Below are 21,471 nucleotides of genomic sequence, written 5' to 3' on the forward strand. Positions count from 1 at the left end.
ACCACCCATTACCTCACTGGTAGTGAGGAGGTGAGGGAACGTGAGGAGAGGTGCTGGGATGTGAGGGGAGGTGAGGGAGGTTAGAGGAGGTTCTGGGAGGTAAGGTGAGGGGGAGGGAGGTGAGGTAAAGTGAGGGAAGGTAGTAGGGGGGAAGCCTGGCCCACCTCACCTCCCCTGTGGCGCCAAGCTATGAACTTCCTCCCCACCGGACCCTTGCATTTTCCCCCGGGGAGTCTCGCCGGAGTGACGCCCAGCCTCCTGGCTCCTCCAGACGGCGTGTCGCTCATTCTCAACCTTTGTGTCCTAATAATATGACTTCCCAAGTGAGTATTCACCGCTGGAACACCGGTACAGCCTGGTCAGTGTTCCGGTGATGGACTTGTGTGTAATTCGGGAACAATTGGGTACAGCAGCCGGTACATAACTGACCAAGCTTCAGGTGACACGACGTTGCTGGAACACGAGATTTTCCCGACCCATGGAAGCCAGTCACTTACTTGGTCAGGGACGACCAGGGGCGTCCTTCCTTCCCTGAAGGGTTGGTGTTTGATCCCCTGAGGGACACACTGGTCTTGTATGTCCTCTAGGGGCGTCCTTCCTCCCTGAAGGGTTGGTGTTTGATCCCTGAGGGACACATCGGTCTTGTATGTCCTCTAGGGGCGTCCTTCCTCCCTGAGGGGTTCGTGTTTGACCCTTGAGGGACACATTGGTCTTGTATGTCCTCTAGGGGCGCCCTTCCTTCCGTGAAGGGTTGGTGTTTGATCCCCTGAGGGACACACTGGTCTTGTATGTCTTCTAGGGGTGTCCTTCCTTCCCTGCAGGGTTGGTGTTTGATCCCCTGAGGGACACTCTGGTCTTGTATGTCCCCTAGGGGCGTCCTTCCTCCCCTGAAGGGTTGGTGTTTGACCCCTGAGGGACACTCTGGTCTTGTATGTCCTCTAGGGGAGTCCTTTCTCCCCTGAAGGGTTGGTGTTTGATCCCTGAGGGACACTCTGGTCTTGTATGTCCTCTAGGGGAGTCCTTCCTTCCCTGAAGGGTTGGTGTTTGATCCCTGAGGGACACTGGCCCTTTATGCCCTGTAGGGGTGATAGTTATGCTGGCTAGGGGCACTTGCCTGATAATTTCCTTGCCAATATGCCTCGTGGTAGTGTAACCATGTACTGTACTGCTGTATAGGCCTATATTTCTTACAATAATATAAAATGCAGGTAATCGATATACACACTTATACAGTACAGGTAAATTGATACACTGAAAAAAAAGTATAATATTATATTTACTGTTTTTTATACACTTTTTTTAATTTAAATAGCACAGTACATTTTCTTCATTTCTCTACTGGTCTATATCAACGCACTCGTAGTGCTAGGTAAAGGTTCTGTAAGTTTACAGTGAACTCTTTATTACATTCAATAGATATTCCTCGCAGTAATATGTAGTCCATACTACTAACGCAGTACAATTCTGTATCGGTAAAAAAAAAACTTGATATGTACTACTTTGCCATATATTGAACAAACAATTCCTGTGCTAGGTTCATGCACTAATAATTCATAACAATAATTCATAACGAGGGGTCAGGTTCATAACAAACTTTAGACCCAGATAGCACTCAGCCCCCCTACTTAAATCTTTGAATGTTAGAATATTAAGTACTCATCCTATTTGTACATCGCCTATTTGTGCTTGCGGGGGTTGAGCTCTGGCTCTTTGGTCCCACCTCTCAACTGTCAATCAACTGGTGTACAGGATTCCTGAGTCCTACTGGGCTCTGTCATATCTACATTTGAAACTGTGTATGGAGTCAGCCTCCACCACATCACTTCCTTAGTGCATTCCATTTACTAACTACTCTGACACTGAAAAATTCTTTCTAATGAATTTCAGTCTCTATATTTTTATTTTTAGTATAATTTCAGTCTCTGCACATCCTCGCAAGTGTACTCTATATATATATACAGTACTGTACTGTATATAACTCTGAACTGTAATGCCAATCCTGGCCTTAAATGCTTCCTAGAATGTTGTAATGGCACCCATGGGCACCACACCAGAAACAAGTACCAATTTGATATTCCAAGAGTGCAACTTAACCAAACTAGAAATGCTCTGCAAATCAAGAGACTCAGAATGTGGAATGACCTTCCCAATCATGTCAAAGGCTGTACCTCTCTCAACCAGTTTAATAGCTCGGGATTCGAACCCGGAATTCTCGATTGTGCATTAAGAATGAACCTGCCTGTAAGGACCCTCCATAAAGTGTAGACGATATGTATATGGTGTTGTGTTGATTTATGACTTCGACAATGGTTCTGAGGGAAACACATATCATATTCAAGAAATCAAAGCATGACGGGTTAGGTGAGGCGCTTACAGTGGGTTTATGCTGGAGTATTGTGTTCGGGTTTTGCTCATGTAGACAGTGTTAAATAGCCAAGTACTGGATAATTGTTTTATTTCTCCATATTTTAAGGTCGTTCATTCATATGGGTTCTAACGCAGTGCTGTCATTTTATTTTCAGGGGACCCTTTTTTGTGAAGCCACTTCAGTCTAATCAAATGAAACCAAAATAAGTTTGTTTTCAAGGACAAACAATGGCGTCAGAGAATGAATGTTACCGAAGAGGCTCAAATTTCCATTATGCTGAAGAAGGATATGCTATACCAGCAATAAAGAGCCAAGTACTCATATAGTATTGTACCTAGATTTATTCAAAGACTAGTAAAAGAATTAGGGAGTTAAGAATAATATACATTTTATTAATACAATATCCAGTACTGTATACAGAATAGTGCTTGCAAGGTTTATTGTATCTGCTTTTTGAAATTCCAAATTATTACTGGCATTTTAAGTATTTGCCTGAAATCCCAAATATCAGATACAGTACATATAAGTAATTTTAGAGTTGCATTTTGAAATCTGTCAAATCAAATTAACTAGTGATTAACATTTAAGTTTGCATGAGTTGGGAGTCTGTATATCTTGAGTAAGTTGTGAACCGGGATTCTGACCTCTTACAAAGTGGTCAATCACCATATCATAATTTTTGACTGTGAGGTATCCGAATTGCTTTTTGTTAGATTTTGAGCTTTTATTTCAGGATACACCACTGAGGCGGGCATCAGGAACTAGAGTTTGAATGTTCTTAGGCACTCGATACATTTAACATAAGACATGCAACATTTTTTCTCACAAAGTGCCCAGTCATTTTGTTCATATTATATTGGTGATGTACATACATACAATGCCTAAAGCCACTATTACGCAATGCGTTTCGGGCAAATTACGCAATGCGTTTCGGTTGAATGAATATGTGTGACCTATATCTTGTTAAGAGTGGCATTAGACAATGCATTTGACTCAATATTCCTGACTATTTGGCCCAATATTCCAATGTCACAGCTTGAGTTTCTATACCCACTACTGCCTCAAGCATAATATGTTACCTGCTTTGATTTTTCACTGGTATGCATCATATCAATAGTTCAGAAGAGCACAGACCCAAGACATCTGTCGTGTACTCAGCCTTTTGTCATTTATTAATTCAAGCTGTGTCCTACCTGTGTCCTAATGTAGGCCCAAGATAAGTCACTGAAATAGATCTGGCTACTGGCCTCTATTTCTTAGGGCGTCCTCTGTGCTGACACCTTGGCTTCTTAAGTGATTTCATGTACTGTACTGTATTAAATTTACACCGGTCCATTTCAGGATCTCGGTCAAAATCTTAGATCAATAATTAATTCCTGATGCTACCCCTTCTCTTTCTTGTCTTGGTTAAACATGATTTACTTAGGATTATCCTGCAATTTTCTGCTGGAGGAGTTCAGAGCTGAGTGACCTTTTACTGGTTACAATTGATTGTTTTCCTACTGTTAACAATAGTGACTTGTACAGTACAGGGATTGGCAAGTTGCTACAGCAAAGGTTAGTGTTTTCTCTCCCTTTCCATTTTTTAGTATATTGCTGATCACCTTTGCATAATCTTGCTTTAGAGAGTAATCAAGTGGAATAACACAGAAATCAGACGTTGAAGTGAATATGAAAAGCTCCTTTCCAAGATGACACTCGGATACCTTTACTTTTCCTTCGAAAGGCCTTGTCTAGTTTCTGCAGGGTTTTTCAAGCAGAATCTGATACTTGTGATACTGCTTGCGGCTTGGGACCTAATGTTTACTTGGATGATGTGGTGGTCCTAGGATAGTGGTGATCCTAAGACAGTCTAATGTACATCCAACATCCTGTGATGTACATCTTGTACATCACAGGATGTACCCAACATCCTGTGATGCTGGGTACAGGTTGAGTATTTATGGGTGGATTTTCTATCGTCACTCCACAACCTGTCCTCCTAATAGAGTGTCGCATTTTGGTGCACACTTTACCCAAGGTCAAAAATCGTCGTACTAGAAAAGGGTAGCGGCTTGCGAAATTGACATACTATCCCGTTTTGTATTTTTCGGTCCTCTGGTAGGTTAGGATAAGGGCACTTTAGTAGTATGACAGTTTCATGTTGTTGGGGAACCTTAAGAGGATGGGCGGCACTCCAAGCTGGCTTGAGCTCTTCTGTAGTGCCTCCATAGCACCAACATGACACGCACAAATGTTTTGAAAGGGCTCCTGAAGAGTGTCACTCAGTCATGACTTAATGTAAATGTGTTCAGTGGAACAATTATTTGATCTTGCCCTGCAGAATCTAGGTGTCATTCCCAGAAATGAAATTTGTATATTCTCTCAAGAGCCTGATTATTGATTTGCTTTTCAGCATAGTGGTAGCAGTCTGGAGGATTGTGATGTAGTTCCAGAAGATCACATTCTTCTCCAGATGGACCAAGAACTGGACCAGAGGCTCAGTCGTCTTTGTAGACGTCGACCAGATCAAACGCCATCACTTTTGTCGAGAGTTTGTTTCCACACACACATTGTTTTTGGTGAAGCTATCACTTGCATTATCTGTCATATGTTTTGTGTTAAAGATTATGTTACACTGATCATATATAATTCATTTAAATAATTTGACAGTTTATTCATAATTTTACCAGTTAATAGAATCAAATCAAGTAAGAATTAAATTTTAGTGAAGAACAAATTTTGCAGATGATCAGCAGTGATGGAAACATAATGGCAAATAAACAGATGGATGCCGGTAACTTTGCTAGTGGTTCCACAGCCCAGGCTAGCATCCCTGACAATGAAGGTGATAATTGGCCCTCTGGATGCAGCATCAGGACCAAGGAAAAAAATGACATTTTGAATAGTCCCTTGAGTGTATCTGTAGAGAAGCCAAGAGGAACAGCAAGTATGCCAGACAAAAGGAATGTTGCAGAACCAGAACTTGTAGAGAATGACACCGATGAAGAAGTGCTTGATGCCAAAGAGGAGGCCATATTTGACGAATTTCTGGATCAGTCCACACGAATTCGAATAGGGCATTCTGACCAAGAAGGTGATGGGTTTGAACCAAGCTCTCAAACTTTCAAGAGATGAGTGTAAAAGACTGGTAAGCCTCAAAATGTTTGAATGTGTTAGTATCATATTGCAAAATATATTGTATAATGTACAATATACAGTTCCTGACAATGGTATGTACCACCCTGCTTGAGGTGGCACGTACTTATGGCATACAAAGAATGATGGTCTTGTGGGTGAAGGATTGTAGACTGAAGTATATGGTGGGTACATGATGTCACAGTGTGTTCTAGCTTCCAGGAACCACACAACTGGGAAGCTTGGTTGGTGTCGGGCATTCACAGTGAGCGGTTGTCTTGCATGTCTCGCTCTGGCACCTTGCAGTGTATTTTCTCGGTTATCAGGGGTGTTAGTGGTATTACATTGTTGTTATGACACAAAAACGAACTAAGAAACCATTGTTCAGATAGATAATTGCTTTAAAGAAGTAGCCCACCAAATGAAGGGAAAAATTAGTTGTTTCTGCAATGCCTCTGGTGCTGGCTGTTTAGGATTCACTGGCGCCTGGTTGAGGTGGGCATATTGTGGTGCCTGGGTATTGGGCAGTGGCATTACCCATGTTGGTAGCTTCCTGTTCATTTACCTTCCTCTTCTTGGAAGACTGTTTGTCTGGGTTTCTCCATTTTGGGGTGGCCTTGGGAGCTGCCCTTGCTGCTATGGAAGTAGGCAGCTGTCTGTGCATTTTTCTGGGCTTGGTTCTAGCACATGCAGCACCTGGCCTTCTGGTAGTCTATTGTTGTTACAACAGCATCGTGGGTTTGTCTTTGACATGCTTTCCCATGCTCTCCACAGAGTGTCCTGTGTGTCCTGGACCCCTGTGTTGCTCCTCATTCTTCCTGGCAGTGTGCTGAGGGGTTGGCTGTCTGTCTTCTTCCTGGCCTGTTTCCCATTCCTGGGGGACCACTAGAAAATGCATTATGTTACATTCAACATGCAATATTTACCCTATGTAATCCATTTCCACTTGCTCATAGAATATGCATGGGGGTTAACACAACTGTTAAACCAGCAGTCAATCATCACAGCTTGGATGTAGGGCCTTAGTATTTACAGGTGCCGAGATGGTTGGTATTCAGAATTGTTGAGGTAGAACTTGGTTTATTATATAAAAAATACTAGCACTGTATTTAATGTTTATCATAATTAATAATACATCTTTCAGATTATGCAAAGCAAATGAAAATGTTACATGTACTGTACCATAAATTGATGTACATGCTGGTCACCACAGGGAAATGGAAACAGGCTTCCCAAACAATTTTGTACCAGACTGTTGTTGTTAAATTGACTACATTTGCACACATGTTACTGTATTGCACGCTATTTTGGATGCATTAGTCTCATCAAACATCTTGCCACAGATGTCCGCCAAACGAGAAGCAAGCATGGCATTCCACACGGCTGAGACGGAGAGACGAAATATGAATAAACAGATACAGACGTTGCAGCAGGAAAACTCCAGACTACAAACCTCAAACAAGTGCCTTCAACATCGCATTAAGGAGCTAACTGGGGAATGCCAGGGGCTACGTAAGGTTTGATATTGCCTTTTTATTTTGTAGCATCAAAATTGTTTTATACACATAGTGCTGAATTTTATTTTAATTTTCCTTTTTATGCTCATTTCTTTTTTTATTTTTTCAACATTAGAAATGGATGTGGTGGTTGTTTGTTGGCATACACTTTCTTGTCAATATAAGTGTATCCGGTCTGGCATCGAAATTAAGGTTTTGAATGATTACCGTGTTCATCTAAAGTAAAATTACCAACATATTTATGGTTATAAAAGTAAATATCTATAAATAATGTTTGTTTTGCCACAAAATTATTTAAATAAAATCTAGTTCAAGAACACTTCTGAGTATTATACTTGGTCATTCTCTAAGGCAAGATCCTACTTGTCTTTCAATAGGATCTATAGCAGTAAGACCAGGTGGACCTATCTCAACAGAATGAAGGTGGATGTATTCAAGAGGCACTTGGACAGGTTCTTGCAAAAAGTGCCAGACCAACCAGGCTGTAGTGGATATGTGGTCCTGCGAGCCGCTCCAAGCAACGGCCTATTGGACCAAGTTATCGCAAGTCGAGCCTGACCTCAGGCTGGGCTCAGGGACTTGAACTCCTGAAACTCTCTCCAGGTGTGCTCCAAGTTACCCAACAAGGAACTTTTCAAACTGGCCTTGTTGAATCACACTGGTGCTTGGGGGACACGAGAATATTCAATACGGGCCAAAATATAAACATCAAACTACTTGACATAAACCCAAAACCCGTCCCCCTGGCAAAAGTTGTTAGCATATGGATTGTCAAGCTATGCCTTGGCAAATAAATTAGCTACTAGTGAGCCACTTCCATGACCCACCACCAGATGGCATCACCACACAAGCATTAACTCAGTCTCAGAAATTCACTCAGTCATGCATTTCCTCCCGCAGCTGAAGCAAAGAGAATTTCATAAACTCGAAGCTAGATTACTGATCTATTCCACTCAGTCTACATTCTGTGTGAACAGAGTTTTCTGAACTGTGAACACCATGGTAATTGAATAAGAGCAGTTTGAAAAGCTCTCGACATAAGTAGCGTGTAATGTCAACCTGTCCAGACTGCTGCCAAAACTATCCAGAGGCAAGTAGGGTCTTGTGTTATGGAGTGACCTATTAGAATAACTCGTAAATATATATATATATATATATATATATATATATATATATATATATATATATATATATATATATATATATATATATATATATATATATATATTGTATGCATATTATTACTTGATCCTTTTATCTAGAAATAGTGTATCTTGTTTTCAGGAATTATGCAGCACACGACAGAGTGAGAGTGATCACCGTAGTGGCCAGTCATCCATCCAGGCTCAGTTGACACGCTCAAGGGCTGATAATGCTGCCATTAGAGACCAGATGGCTCAAATCAAAACAAAACACAAGGTACCTTCATAGCATAAGAAATGACTACTTTTCATGTACAGTAACAGTTTAAACTGATCAGTAACAATTCACATATGGTCATGTTGCTATATCATGTCATTTGATATAGCTCTATTTTGAAGTGCAAGTATAGTCATACATGCTTTAGGCTTTCTTCTAATGATTAGTGACCTAACTTTCCACTGTAGGTTGAAGGGATCAATGATGCAGACCATTTATGTCTATTTCTGTTTTTCATGTGCTCAGTACCTTTAGGTTCCAGCACTTGGCCTTAGAGCCACAAAGCTTATTGTGTTACTACTATGGTGCCTTTTTCAGGAGGAGGTTGATGAGCTACGTGCCTTTGTCACTGAGAGTAATAGCAGGATTAAGGACCTGGAGAGACAGCAAAGAAACTTGTATGCTCTCGTTAAGAAACAAGAGTGTCTCATTACAGTCCTGAATAAGCAAAAGGTGAAGGAGTACATTATTGATGTGTGGGAATAATTATTTAATCATATATGATACATGCATGATATAGTGTTATAGGTTAATGCATTTTTATTGGCAGAAACAGAAATTTGAGTTAACAATACAAATATTTTTTGTATTTGTTTTTAGATAGCCACACTTTTCAGGATCTTGTAAATAATGGGGGAGAAAAATAATATGTTTCAGTGCCCTTGAATTTTTGTTATGCTCATTTGGAATCGTGCATTATCACACCACAGTACAGTTATATCTAATTATATTTGTTCTTCACCAGAACAACATCGCAGCAGCCAAGGTAGCGGCATGCCTAGAGGACAAGTTCTTGGCCATTATCTCTCCACTACAACCTCCATGATTGGTTTTGGTTTTTAAGGAGCTGCGGGCTTCCAGAATGTGAACTATTGTAATCTGTTGTGGGACGACAATAAACAGTGTACTTCCTTGATGAATAAGGTAGAGTGGTGAAGACATTTTGTAGTAGATGTCAGTTTATAATGAAAAAACGAGTTTAGGGAAAATTGTTATCAGAATGTCCCTTCAGTTAGATTAATCAATCATTCTGTTTCATCTGAAGCAGGATGCACTTACAATAATTCTTTTAATAGGAAATTATGATTACTGGGCAGAAATGCTTACAAATAATCATGCAGTGTATATACTATAAAGATACATGCATAATGGATAAGTTTTAGTCTTGCCAGCTTGAGAAGATACTGTATGTCAGTTATTAGTTTGTGCATCGACACCTTGAAAAGTGTAGGGCTGTGCGCTCCTCCTGAGGTGTGCCCAATTCAAAGGAAGCATTGGATATACTTTTCCTCCCTAGCAAATGACTTGTGGTTCACTAGATTTACTTGGACACCCAAAAAATGACTAGTTTTCTAAGACAAGTTCCCTGCTGGTTGTGTCAAAAGCAGTTTGAAGATCAATAAAAGTCCATTGCTCCTACCTAGCTTTCCTCTTTTACCTTTCGATGAATTCATGGATCAACGTCCCCTGGTTGGTGGTCTGGTCAACCAGGCTGTTCGACATGGGCGCTCGCAGCCTGACATATGAATTACAGCCTGGTTGACCAGGTATTCCTTGATGGTGATTATCAAGTTCTATCTTGAACATTGAGAGGTCAAGTAGTTATGCCTCTTATGTGTAGAGAGAGAGAGAGAGAGTGTTCAACAGTCTCAGGCCTCTGATGTTGTTAGAGTTCTCTCTCAGCGTACCTATAGCATCTCTTGCTTTTCAACGGGCTTCTTTTGCACATCCTGCCATGCCTTCTGCTCTCATGTGGTGTTATTTCTTTGTGCTTTTTTTGTTGCGGGGGCACATTAGTGACAAATCACCATGTGATTGAAGGTTAAGAGGCAGAACCTGTCAAAACTCTACCCCCATAGGTACAATTAGGTGAGCACACATTCTTGCCTTCACTCTCACACTTACTCAGAGTGTAAAGGGAAGGGTGAAGGATTTAGATTGAGAGATGTAAATGGAAAGGTCCAAGAATTTAGTACCAAAGAAATGGAGGGCGTGAAGAATGAAGAGATCAATAATTTAATTCAATATTAACTACTATTAAATTCATTAGGTAACCACTTACCTGTGTTGACTCCGTGTGTTGTCAAGTGTGGGCGGGGCCTCTGCACACAACCATAAGTGGAGGGGATCAGCCATCACTGTCATTGTAGTCAGGGTATGGAGGCTTTAGACACTAGTGACTGGTGCTTAATATAAATTTAATTTCAATTTACTGTACTGTATTTTCATTTTTAATTGTCAAGTGTGTTTTAGTTCTATATTAAAGACTGTGTGCATGCACGTGTGTGGTGCTGTTGTGTTCAACGCCTATGTTTATGGTAGAATGTAATTTGACACTGTACTGTGTGTGTGTTGACTGCTTAACCCTCCGCCACTCGGAGTAGCCTGTATCTTGTAGAGGTGTGAAGATGGTGCTGTGAGGGGCCCACCACAGTTACGAGGTGTTTAATCAAGTTTTTCTCTCATTGTCACAGAACTGTTTAATTCTAGGTGAGTGATAGATGTATCCAAGTACATTTGTTAGTCTTTTTCATGTGTTAAAATATGTGTAATGCTCACATAAGATGGTTTGTGTCAGTTCCTCAGTTTAAAATGTAGCTTAATGTTTAATATTTTAATTTTAATTATGTATGTGTGGCAGTAATTTTCAGGTGTACAGTCCTGAATTTTAGTAATTTTATTTTTTTAAATTTGTTTCTTGTTTGTTGGGTTCTATTTCTGTATTATGTCATTATCTCTTCATTATTTTCCTCTGCCCCCCCCCCCCTCCCCTCCCCTCATAACAGAGAACCGTTGTCAATGTACTTGTAATGTGAAGGTTCTAGACCAAGAGTTGACAATCTACTACTGACAGTATTGGCATTCAAGGCCTTCGACTAAACGTGTTCCAACTGTCTACCACTTTGTAGTCGAAGAAGAACTTTTTAATATTTTTTCAGTACAGTTCAGTATTTTTGTTTCCTTAGGTGGAATCTTACGACCTCTAGTTCCTGAAGTTGCAAATTTCCAGACTTCCTCTTTGTTAATTTTGTCGATTCCTTTTATTATTTTGTTAGTTGTGATCATATTGCCTCTTTTTATGCCATCTTCTAGCTTTGGCATATTTAACACCTCTTACCTCTCCTCGTAGCTCTGGTTTTTTAGTTCTGGAAGTAATTTCGTAGCATGTCTTTGCACCTTTTCCAGCTTATTGATGTGCTTCTTGAGATATAGGCACCATACAACTGCTACATATGCCAGTTTTGGTCTTTCAAAAGTCTTAAACACCTTATTTAATATTTCACCATGTATTTAAAAATGATTCTGAAGCTGGAAAGTGCAGCATACCCCCCCCCCCAAACACACGATGAAACTACGATGTTGCTACAACATTCTAATGTCATAAAACGTTATAACAAGATGATACAGCTTTATCACAAGTTGTATCAAGGGACTCATAGGGACTGTTACGTTGTGTGTGTGTGTTTGCAGAGTATGCTCCTCGCTGTGTCCTTTATGTGGTCCTCGGGTGAGTCTAATATCCACAACCACCACTAGACCTCTTTCTCTGTCAGAGTTCTTTAAATGTGAGGTGTGTGAGGGAGGAGTGAGGTGTGTGAGGGAGGAGTGAGGTGTGTGAGGGAGGAGTGAGGTGTGTGAGGGAGGAGTGAGGTGTGTGAGGGAGGAGTGAGGTGTGTGAGGGAGGAGTGAGGTGTGTGAGGGAGGAGTGGGTTAGGTGAGGTGTATGAGGGATGAAATACACAAAAACTAGTAAAGGACTATAATTACTAATGGTCATTTGGGAAACGTATTTTTTCTGGGCTCGTCCAGCCTTTCACCACATGATGGAAAAACTTTTGTGTGTTAAACGGCATCAAATGTTGCACTTAACTTTTGTGTTGGTTAATACGTATAAACATTTCTTAAATAAAATCAACATAATTCATAGTTTTATGTTTTATTATTATTACCTTTATATACATTAATATAAAAAGAGTTCAGTAGATGATTGTGACTGACCATTGCCCCAGACATTGCTGCTGGGCCGTTGGGGAAAAAAAAGTTGCCGACCACTTCTCCAGACAGACCACTACTGTCTCTGTTCTTGTGGTGTGGTAGTGTGGAGTAAAAATTGAAGTGGACGGTAGAGTGCCGCAAGAATACCTTGACAAAATTCAAGAGTGGACAGATAAATGGCTGCTGAAATTCTGTCAGAATTTCTCTGTCTGAAAGTAAATATAAAATAATGAAAATGGGTAAGGGTGATAGGAGACCTGTATTATACCACACCATAAGGCAGTGATTCCCAACCCAATGGCCCTGTTTTCTAATGCTTAACAGACCTATGACCCCCTGCCTCACATTGAACACAAGATGGTCAATGGTGCTCATCTCAGCAGTGTTTTCTGGATAGATAAAACTTGACTGGGTCAGTAGTCAGTTACGACCTGCTGATTGGGAACTCATGCCGCAAGGGGAAGGCAATTACAAAAAATATAGAAATACACATGTAAATACACGTAACCCCAACACTAATACCACACGTTCTTGTGAATGCATCAGCAACATAGGGAAAGTTAACATATATAAGACAATCCTTTAAGATTCAAAACAAGGAGGCTTTCAAGTCCATATACAATCCCAATGTGAAACCATGACCACACTTGAGTATACATGATGACACCACACAGGTCTCATCAAGTGAAGGGGTCTGTAAGACTCGATATATTCCAATAAATACCCGGCAGATTTTTTGACCGTGCAAGGGTGTTTGGAAAGATCCATATAGTGTTACTATCATACAGTATTTCAACCTGTGTTATATGGGAAGATTAACCTAACAGATCATACCCCAAAAATTTAAATATGCTCAGAAGAGCTGCTTACATAAATTCAAAGCCTAATTATGAATTTACACAGATAACCATTTTATTTTGTGAAATCAGTTTAGCATACTGGTCTCTCTTTCTGTGATATTCTGTGTTAGATGTGAATAGGTAGGTTGACGACACTGAGTAATTCCTGCCACTAATCTGTTTCAGTCTACCATGACAAGCAAAATACAAAACATCTGGGAGTCTCTGTGGATGAGGGATGGCATAAAGCCTTGGTGGTACCCAAAGAAGATGGGCCCTGTGGTCTGTTTGGGAATGGTTTTGGGACTTCTCCCTCGAAATCGGGATGGTTACTGGTCGTTTTGTGTGGCCTATATTACAGGATCCATATGCCTTCTGATCTTAACAGTTTTTTGGGTTATATTCTTTGGTAAGTACTCGCCTAATTGTATTCACCTAATTAAGCTTTGGCTTTTTGGTTCTGCCTCTCAACTATCAATCAACTGGTGTACAGATTCCCGAGTCTATTGGGCTCTATCATACCTACATTTGAAATTGTGCATAGGGTCTGTCTTCACCATATCGCTTCCTAATGCATTCCATTTGTTAACTACTCTGATACTAAAAAAGTAATTTCTAATGTCACTGTGGCTCATTTGGGTACTTAGCTTCCACCTATGTCCCCTTGTGCATGTGCCCCCTGTGTTAAATAAACTGTCTATCTTTAAGTGGACAATTTGATATGGACATTTGCATACCTGGGTGTCCTAGAGGCTTGTACAGACAGCGAAGCTAGATGTCCTGAAGCCAGGTGTCCTAGAGGCTTGTACTGACAGGGAAGCCAGGTGTCCTAGAGGCTTGTACAGTACTGACAGGGAAGCCAGGTGTCCCAGAGCTTGTGCTGATTGGTTACCAAAGACGTATTGATTTTGGCCATTCTTTATTGAAATTATACAAGATAAAAGACTCGGTGATGAATGATAATCAAAACGAAGCCATTTAAGAATCCCTTAGAGAGCATCAAAATCTTCCAAAGTAAGTCCGGGATTGAAATGACTGACGATGACTAGTAATGGGTAGGCCAAAGGTCGAGATGAGGTCAGATAATATTAATTAATCTATAGGTTACAATTACAGTACATAACAAATTGTAATTGGGTTTTAATTTTTTCCATTCCTTCAGTTTTCATGGAAGTGTGCATTAATGGTGAGCAGAGTGACGTCAAGAGCCTGTGTGAAAATTCTGCTTGCATTGCCCTTGGGGTAACGGCATTTCACAACATGATCTGGTTCTGGTCCCACTCTCGGGTTAGTAACTCATCCAACTGCACCATTTGTCAACCCCCCCCCTTATCGACCTCTTCAGCCACATAGCTCGAGCCTCACTTTGGTCGGCACTATACCCACTTCTGTGCTCTTGCATTGCATATCCTTTAACCACTAGTGTCGCTACCTTCCACCACCATCATTATCATTTACATGTCGCTGACTTGCTCAAAATTTACTACCTCACTCCTATGCGTTCCACTAGTCTTAATTTCACCTGCATTTTCGTCTGATGTTAATATCTATTTTATATATGGATATAAATTTGACCAAATATAAACCGACTCAAAAAACCAGCGCTGAATGTAATGAAACGGCTCTACCAGTAAGAGGCATTTCATTACTATCAATGCTGGTTTTTAATAGATTATTTAGTTGAGATGGAGTCCACAGGTTTGGTATTCAGTTTCATAATTAGAGTAGGGGATTCTCATTTTAAAATATTTTGATTAAAATTAAAATAGATTTTAATTTGTAGGAAATATGGGCGCCTAACAGCTGGGTGGACAGCGCTTCACATTCGTAGTCCTGTGGTTCCGGGTTCCCCGGTGGAGGCGGAAACAAATGGGTAAAAATGTTTCTTTCACCCTGATGCCCCTGTTACCAAGCAGTAAATAGGTACCTGGGAGTTAGACAGCTGCTACAGGTTGCTTCCTGGGGGTGTGTAACAAAAAGGAGGCCTGGTCGAGGACCGGGCCGCGGGGACGCTAAGCCCTGAAATCATCTCAAGATAACCTCAAGAATCTCGAGATAAACTTTGATGTAAAATTGGCATGAAACTGTAATAAATCATTTGTTGAATAAGTTGCTAATAATTCCTGTATATGTCTGTTCTTGCAGACTGTGCGAAGCTTTCTGGTGAAATGCAAGGAACTGGAGGTATGGCAGAAGGTGGGAAGAAATATAGGATACTGCCCCTTACTGCTGCTGCTGCTTACCTCATTTGACTCCTTGCTTCCTGCACTGTGGTTTATAGGTGACCTAACTTTCTGCACCTCACCATTTTGGACTAAGGTAGCTAAGCAAATGTTTGCTAATGTGTTCTTAATCCTTTAAGGTCAGTTACCATCATATATTGATCTCCAAAGCCAATGTGGCTGTCATTCGCTGATATGAGTTATCTCCAGGATTTTATACAAATGATGCAAATATGGTTATAATACCTTTATATGGATGTACAGTAATGGAATTAGCCTAAACCAATGCAAATATTCTGTTATTATGATAACCAAGCCACACTTCAGAAAGTGAATGGCTTGATAATGGTCCAGGACGGACCAAAGCATTGTCGTTTCTTCACTTTCTGATGTGTGGTTTAATCATCATATCTTCAGTCACGTTATTGTGACTCATCGTCAGCATATTCTGTTATTGTTTTATAATTCCTTACTGAGCAATGAGATTGTCGTATTCTAGTGGCCCATAATTATCGTCAAACATAATTTGGCCCCTCCCCCCTTTCAGTGGTGCAGGTTCTGTTGTTACTGGATGCTTGAGTGGCATGAGTTTTGTAAAGTTTTTCAGGTGTTTTTGGGTGGTTCTCCTCGTTACCAGAATATATATGCTGCAAAATCTACACTCTGTTCCACTTATTCTTCCATCTTGCCCTTTGGATTAAGTTATTTACACTATTAGGAGATAGAAGTGAATATTTGATAAGCTACATTGCTCATAAATAGTTACTTTTTAAGTTATATTTTAAATTAGAAAATCAAGGGGGACTGTAATTACTGTAATTTGTTATGGGATTCAGGTTTGTATACTCCCCTGCTACTGGTTCCTGAGAGTGACAGCTGTGTTCCCCATCCTGCTATATATAGCAGTAGCTGGCTTCTTGAAAGACTATGCAGCCTACCTGGGGACCAGGATAGAAATCACAGCAAGGCTTGTGGATACGGTAAAGGAAGGAGCCAGGGCCATGCCGATGGGAACATTTGGACGGGGAGGCACATTGGATAGTCGAAGGATAGAATTAGCTAGGGCAACAAGGAAGAAGTCGGTTGAGGATCAAGATAACCTAGATGATGCATTGGATGAAGTTATCAGAGAGTGGCGCCATCTGTCTGACCTTCACGATCGCTTGGCTAAGGTGATTTAATATTTTTCATTTGTATATCTTTGTATAGACTAAAGTGACAAGAGTTATGTTTGTGTATAAGTGTTATATCATGAATTTTGTCTTTTTAGAATTACAGTATTTCCAATTTCAGGTGTTGAGCATGCCACTACTATGTGCCTCGGCTTATCAAACAGTGATGGTCATTGTGGGAGCATTCTTCTTAACTGATGCAACGACTCTCCTGAAGATTCTGACTTGTGTGTTGATGATGGTGACTGCCATCACCTTGCTCTATGTTCAGGGTTATGCAGCCGATTCCTTCCTCCAACAGGTAACTTCACGCCAGTCAAAGTCTATCTTCAGGGGTCAGTCACAGAGTGCTAGACAGTTGGAACAAGTTAAGTGAGAAGATGGTGGAGGCCAAAACCGTCTGTAGTTTCAAAGCGTTATGTTGTTGTCGCTCCCCCCCCCCTCAATCAACAACGATTGAGGTATCAATATGTGCCCTTCAAAGTGTTATATGACAAAGTGCTGGGAAAATGGGACACCATGAGCATAACTTTCAACTTGTAACTACACTTAAGAAAACACAGGTAAAATTGATGCCATTATTACCCAAGAAAGACCTGTACTAGTCTCCATCTCTTAAATGCAGTATTAAGTCACCTTTTTGTGTCATCTCGTAAAACCAGAATCACAGATCTTCACACAGGTAAACAAAGGCATGGATGAAGAACAAGAAAGGATGTTTTTAAGAATGGTATAATTAATCTGCTGGATTTATGTAAAGTTAGTGCCAAGAGTGAGTAAGGAGTGATAGTGAGTAAGGAGTGAGAATAAGTAAGGAGGAGTAAGAGTGAGCAAGCAGGAATGAGAGTGATTGAGAAGGAGAGTGACGGAGGAGCTGTGAGGTGATCGAGGAGTAAAAGTGACCGAGGAGGAGTGAAAGTGACCGAGGAGTGAGAGTAAGTACTGTAAGCAGGAGTGAGAGTGAGCCAACAGGAGTGAGAGTGAGCAAGCAGGAGTGAAAGTAAGTGAGCAGGCATGTATGTGAGTGCGTAGGGGTAAGTAGGCCCTTTAATGAATGAAAAGGAGTACAGAGCAATGATTCATTTCTCATAAGACATTTCAAGATGCTTGTGTTCGCGTAAGGAATGACTGTGTTGTGTACTGATAGCTTTCTTCATAGTCTCAGCTCGTCACTTCAGGGAACACACACACACACACTTCGCTGGAAGACAGAAGAGTTAGGGGAGACATGATCACCACATTCAAGATTCTCAAGGGAATTGATAGGGTAGATAAAGACAGGCTATTTAACACAAGGGGCACATGCACTAGGGGACACAAGTGGAAACTGAGTGCCCAAATGAGTCACAGAGATATTAGAAAAAACTTTTTTAGTGTCAGAGTGGTTGACAAATGGAATGCATTAGGAAGTGATGTGGTGGAGGCTGACTCCATACACAGTTTCAAGTGTAGATATGATAGAGTCCAATAGGCTCAGGAACCTGTACACCTGTTGATTGACGGTTGAGAGGCGGGACCAAAGAGCCAGAGCTCAACCCCCGCAAGCACAATTAGGTGAATTAGGTGAGTACACACACACATGCTGCAGTGTATAGGCTGCTCTTTAGGTAATGAGGGACTTCAGGACATTTTTATCACTTAAGCACCATATGGTATATGCGGTTGACTTATTCAAGACGTGGTAAACACACCACGTGAATTGTCTATAGTAGATAAAGGTCCTGATGTACTGCCCCCCACAGTCAAAGTCAGCACGTGTGGCTCACATCTCGCACTAATGTTCCTGGCAGACACTGTACTTCCATCAAGCTGTGCGCCAGATGCAGATCACCCTGCTGTCACCTCGTGTCAACCTGGCCGATAGCTCGTTGATTGAGCAGGTAAAGTAAAAATGTTTCTATGTATTGTGATTGTTCAATGTCTGTTCAACAGTGTGTACCAGACACTTTCCCAACCTCATCAACTCTCTACTAGCCTCACTGACACTCTCCTAGCTTTATTTACACACTCCCAGCCTCACGATCACTCTCCCAGCCCCACTGTCACTCTCCCAGCCCCACTGTCACTCTCCCAGCCCCACTGTCACTCTCCCAGCTCCACTGTCACTCTCCTAGCCTCGCTGTCACTCTCCCAGCCCCACTGTCACTCTCCCAGCCCCAGCGTATGCCCGAAACACTTTGCGTAATAGTGGCTTTAGGCATTGTCTGTACTAGCTATACCTATAAGTTAAACAATCCCTGTAAATATTTATTGTATGTATGTACCTTACCTAAATAAAATTGTATTGTATTGTATTGTACTGTCACTCTCCCAGCCCCACTGTCACTCTCCCAGCCCCACTGTCACTCTCCCAGCCCCACTGACACACTCCCAGCATCATTGACACTTTGTCCTTAGGGTGTCCCGACTCTTACACTATTCCAGTCTAACGCACTTACATTCCTACTCTATTACTCCTACACTATTCCATTCTGTGCCAAATCTGTTCATCTAGTGATCATTGTTTCCTAGCTCCCTATTTTGATTTCAGTTATTTGTATTTCCCTGTTAGTTAACACTTTAACTCTAAAATATTATTTCACCTTGTTGGCTCCTTAATATTTTGCTTAATGAAGCAGTCATCAATAAATTCTAAATAATCTTATGTGTTGTATTTCCTGTTTTGTTAAACCACTTTATTCCACTAAAATCAAAGTCACCCATAACACAAATGCAGTATGACCTATATGTTGTAGATATTTCATCCCAGAAATGCTTTTCTTCCATTCTGTCAAAGTGTGGTGGCCTTTATGGTATATAATTGTTATTATTAGATTATTATTCTTTTAATTTAATTCTAACCAAATAGTTTCTGCGAGTGGCACAGTTTTGATGCCCGTTTTCATAATCAATGTGACATTTTCCCTGATATATATATGCCTACTTTCCCTTCACATCTAATCTGCCTATCCACTTGAAATAATTTCAATCCTTTTATTTGATATTCGGTTATTAGTTCCCTGCTTTCTACATTCATCCACATTTCAGTTACTGCTATAATATCTAGTGTTTTTGTGTAGACAAGAGCATTGAAATAATTTATTTTGTTTCTAAGACTCCTACTATCTGTGTAGTACACCTTAAGGGTATTGTTATATAATACACAAAAGGATATTGTTATGTAATACATCTTATGGGTATTGTTATGTAATACACCTTTTGTAATAAGTTTTTGAATGTGTAACGTTGGGAGAAGTACATATGATACACGAGGAAAAAAGATAGACCTGTGCTTCATCTTATTCGGACAGTTAATAATGGTGCTACTGTTTGTCACAGGTGTTGCAACTGATTGATGATGCCGGGAACCCCTTGGAGATGAACATGTGTGGGCTCTTTATTCTCTCCTGCTCAAACTTCTTACCAGTAAGTCATATCAGTGCTATTATTGATATTTTTGTTATTAACATTACCTTTAATGCATGTTTTTTTCTTATCACATTAAATGCGTATCTGACTCCAGTAGAATATTTATAACTTTTTTTCTGGAGGGAGCCATATTTCCCGCGAGGCTCCCTGAAGCTATGTCATTGAGATTGCTCGATGCAATTGGGTCACATCAGACATGGGAGTTCAGTTTGGCCTACTGGGAATCAGAGTTGGACAGCAAATCATTCCAATTGGACACCAAATAGATGTCTCTGGAGTCCTTTCTTATTGTGGGTACTGGTGGCTCATTAGGGAGAGCTGCAGGCTGAAACCTGGCCTCCCACTCACTGTGCAGGGGATAATAAAATTTATACTTCTTCTTTGCAATACTGATATACAGTACATTATATCTGTACTGTATATCAATGAAAAAGGATGAGATAGATAGTGGTGAAATGAGTTCCAGGCAATCTCTTATTGCTGCCCTGAGGAAAGACACAGATGGGACACCAACAAACCAACTGCCCACATACCATACGAATGTCAGCAGACACGTGTCTATTGATATTTTTTTTATTAACATTCTGTCCAGAATGACAGAACCTGGAGCAACAGCTGAACCAAGGGAGAAAGATAAATATACTTCCACCTCAACCATTCCAGTTGAAAGGCATTCACCGCAAGCGCCTTGCGTTCGGAAACTAGTCACATAGGAGGGAAGGCATTAGTTCCATGCCAGCACAAAGAGGTCCACCTCGAGGAGACAGAATGATACATTGTTGATGGTCCACTCCATAGAAATGGAACAGAAGCAAGATAACCATCCATGAGAATATTGGACGCACCTTGTATGTGAGCCTCGTGGAGAACCAAACCACAAGAAACTAGAACCCAAACAATTTAAAGTGTCCTGGACAAATAAGACTAGGACACTGGAGCAATCCCCTGGTTTCAGCCAAGGCTGTCCTGCCCACCGATTCTGCCTCGGATGCTTTGTGGGTCAATCCTGTTTCCTTAGTTTCCTAGTCCCTGGTTTATCCTTGTTTTTCTTCTCTGTGGGTAGTTAGTTCAGGGATCCACAAGAGGGATTCCCCATCCCCAAGAAAACCAGTGTTGAATGTAATAAAACACCAATTTCTGGGCAAACCTGAGTAGCTCCTTCATTTCCCATTCCCCTCCCTCCAAGGTTGTTAATGTCTTGTGTATTTATCTGCTCCAGAGCCGACTACCTGAGCCAGTGGACAGCTTGAGCCCTGACTCCTCTCCCCAAAGGAATGGGAGGGGGTGGGATGAACGAACACATGCTTGTTTTAGAGATTCAATCATTTGTTTACACTGTAGCAGTAGTTCATTTATAGGGTTGTGTGGGTTTGATCACCTTTGAACCCAGCAGTAGTTTGTATTGTTTTGTCA

At 40.9% G+C, this 21,471-nt stretch overlaps 2 protein-coding genes across 3 annotated transcripts in view; both read left to right on the forward strand.

Moving 5' to 3' along the window:
* LOC123771079 (testis-expressed protein 9) lies at window positions 1-12,348 on the forward strand. The gene is given in 9 exon segments (XM_045763395.2): window positions 1-323; window positions 2,523-2,682; window positions 4,764-4,901; window positions 5,096-5,431; window positions 5,433-5,498; window positions 6,829-7,002; window positions 8,287-8,421; window positions 8,740-8,874; window positions 9,167-12,348. Coding segments are annotated over 8 exon segments (1,152 nt in total). The 5' UTR covers window positions 1-323; window positions 2,523-2,595; the 3' UTR covers window positions 9,248-12,348.
* Window positions 9,206-21,471, forward strand: part of LOC123771078 (uncharacterized) — a 12,834-nt gene continuing 568 nt past the window's right edge. Inside the window, exons 1-8 of one of the 2 annotated variants that reach the window (XR_006774438.2) lie at window positions 9,206-9,345; window positions 13,443-13,665; window positions 14,419-14,543; window positions 15,402-15,575; window positions 16,315-16,650; window positions 16,772-16,951; window positions 18,393-18,530; window positions 19,969-20,028. Coding sequence is in view for 1 of the 2 variants with exons in the window: in XM_045763394.2 (XP_045619350.1) it covers window positions 9,337-9,345; window positions 13,443-13,665; window positions 14,419-14,543; window positions 15,402-15,575; window positions 16,315-16,650; window positions 16,772-16,951; window positions 18,441-18,530; window positions 19,969-20,055 (1,224 nt within the window). In the remaining variant the exon portion in view is untranslated. Of the gene's footprint in view, window positions 9,346-13,442; window positions 13,666-14,418; window positions 14,544-15,401; window positions 15,576-16,314; window positions 16,651-16,771; window positions 16,952-18,392; window positions 18,531-19,968; window positions 20,056-21,471 lie in introns of those variants that run through there. The other variant, XM_045763394.2, reaches the window with a different exon arrangement.

The sequence above is a fragment of the Procambarus clarkii genome, chromosome 65 (genome assembly GCF_040958095.1).
Source record: "Procambarus clarkii isolate CNS0578487 chromosome 65, FALCON_Pclarkii_2.0, whole genome shotgun sequence".
Lineage (NCBI taxonomy): Eukaryota > Metazoa > Arthropoda > Malacostraca > Decapoda > Cambaridae > Procambarus > Procambarus clarkii.